Source organism: Diaphorina citri, unplaced genomic scaffold (assembly GCF_000475195.1).
Source record: "Diaphorina citri unplaced genomic scaffold, Diaci psyllid genome assembly version 1.1 scaffold10103, whole genome shotgun sequence".
NCBI classification, from domain to species: Eukaryota; Metazoa; Arthropoda; class Insecta; order Hemiptera; family Psyllidae; genus Diaphorina; species Diaphorina citri.
Window position 1 is genome coordinate 1 of NW_007387477.1, and position 2,052 is coordinate 2,052.

The window sequence follows — 2,052 nt, forward strand, 5'->3', positions numbered from 1 at the left end:
TTCCGGATTTTCTGATTTTTCATCATCATTACTTGGAAATAATGACATTACTAATGATTGTGTAAGGTACCTATTAGATCTTTGCCCCTAGAGCTCTATTAATATGTGGTAAATTTTTCAAATAAATGATGAAATTCCATGCCTTTGCTGGGATCGAACCCACGCCCTTCTGTTTAACAGACGAGCGTCTTAACCACTACGCCACCGAGACAGCCTTTCGTCTAAAAACCTCTGCAGCTAAAACACTCACCTTACAGTCGGAGAAGTATTTGCCCGAGACACCTTCTACTTCTTTAGATACGGCTAGGTAGATGGAGGTTTGTGCTCCTTGCTCTGGGGTCTGCAATTAAAAGTAGAAGTACATAGGTAGGTACTTTTTTAAGAGGTTTGACAGAGGGAACTGTAAGTGCTATGGTCTTATCGTCCCGAAATCTAAGAGAGAAGGAAGACAGGATAGAAGAAAGTCAGCCGTTCCGAGGTACGAACCTTATCCCTTCAGGATAAAATCCGCTTCAGTACCAGTGTGAAAAGATTATTGTGTAATATACACACTGGCGTGCTCAGGCCGGAACTTGGCCTGGCGCACTGCCGTGCGCCTAGATTGAAACATGGGAATTGCAAAGGCACTTTTGTGATGTCCACAAAAAGAACTTGGGTGTTCTATGAGCGCCTGATATCTGACTAGGTATGCCATGTGTAAAACATGTGAAAAGGCTCAGAGAAAAGTAATAGAAATTTTGACTAAAAGGTCCGTTCACACGGGCCTTTAGTGTGCTGTTGATTCTGAAATAACCCCCTATTAGAGTTTACTCTAACTTATGGGACGATACGTAATTGAAACGTAAGACGTAAGTTGGCCAGTTAACGGAACGCTAACTTTGGTTGCAAAAATTCGCTGTTATCAACCGTGTATAGGAACCTTATTCGCTTTTACCTTGAAGAACGTCTTGACTATCAGTTGGAGAGGAAAGTTGAGCGGGAACGGCACATTCCTCCAGATCCCAGAGTCAATCATACCGGGGTGAAGACAGTTAACTGTTACACCTGGGAAGAAGGAGAATAAGGGTCATTAGTAAGTTGTTTTGGGTCCACACCAGAAAGCAGAGCCGTATTTAGCTATTTAGGAAGGGGCGGAATCACTGTAGGACAGACTCCGAAAATTTGGAGCACATAAAAGTATGCCGGCAACTGAGTAGTCGGGTTGGAAGTGTCCAGTTAGCGGGTTAGATCAGTCCAAGTTAAAATGGTTGGGAGAATTCAAGTTAAGGGGTTGAAAGAGTCCGAGTTGAGGGGTTGGAAGAGTCCGAGTTATGGGTTGGGAGAGTCCAAGTTAAGGGGTTGGGAGAGTCCAAGTTAAGTGGTTGGGAGAGTCCAAGTTAAGAGGTTGGAAGCGTCCAAGTTAAGGGATTGGGAGAGTCCAAGTTAAGGCGTTGGGAGAGTCCAAGTTACGGGTTTGGAAGAGTCCAAGTTATGGGGTTGGGAGAGTCCAAGTTAAATAGTTGGAAGAGTCCAAGTTAAGTGGTTGGGAGAGTCCAAGTTAAGAGGTTGGAAGCGTCCAAGTTAAGGGATTGGGAGAGTCCAAGTTAAGGCGTAAAATGTCCGCCTGTCAGATCTACCTAATACCTGGTGAGCACACACACTATCAGGTAGACCTGATCAGGTGTACCTGTCGTCAGGTCTACCTGATAGAATAGAATAGAATATACCTTGTTTATCCTGCTCGAATGAGACTAAAAAGTCCCTTTACCCCAGCAGTCTAAACAAGGTCTCGTGTATTTTATGGGTTTAACATTTTACAAAACTGATAGTGAGTGGCTGGCCTATAACTGTTCTGGAATGTTACTCGACGTCGCGTCGCTTAAGTTGGAATGCTAATAAGGCCTCGTGTAATCCATCTGACTACTAACTACCAATATGATTATATGACGTAACAAATCAAGCTGAAGATCACTTCATTTAACTATTATTTAAACAATTATTCTAAGAAACAACATAGATTCTCACCTACGGAATAAGCGGACAAGAAGTAATAAGTACCTACACTACCAACAT

At 43.0% G+C, this 2,052-nt stretch overlaps 1 protein-coding gene across 1 annotated transcript; it reads right to left on the bottom strand.

Annotated features, from left to right (window-relative positions):
* Nucleotides 1–88: 88 nt before the first annotated feature.
* LOC103522667 (retinol dehydrogenase 14-like) lies at nucleotides 89–1,041 on the bottom strand. The gene is made up of 2 exons (XM_008487763.2): nucleotides 935–1,041; nucleotides 89–340 (listed from the first exon to the last, which is right to left on the bottom strand). Exons 1-2 carry the CDS (start codon nucleotides 1,013–1,015, stop codon nucleotides 197–199), a joined length of 225 nt encoding a protein of 74 aa, XP_008485985.2. The 5' UTR covers nucleotides 1,016–1,041; the 3' UTR covers nucleotides 89–196.
* Between the last annotated feature and the right edge of the window lie 1,011 nt (nucleotides 1,042–2,052).

Excerpts from the sequence above, each read along its gene's own strand:
- LOC103522667 (XM_008487763.2), bottom strand. The coding sequence starts at position 1,015 with ATGATTGACTCTGGGATCTGGAGGAATGTGCCGTTCCCGCTCAACTTT. Across the intron at positions 341-934 it reads TAGTCAAGACGTTCTTCAAG|ACCCCAGAGCAAGGAGCACA; the intron begins GTAAAAGCGAAT and ends TTTTAATTGCAG.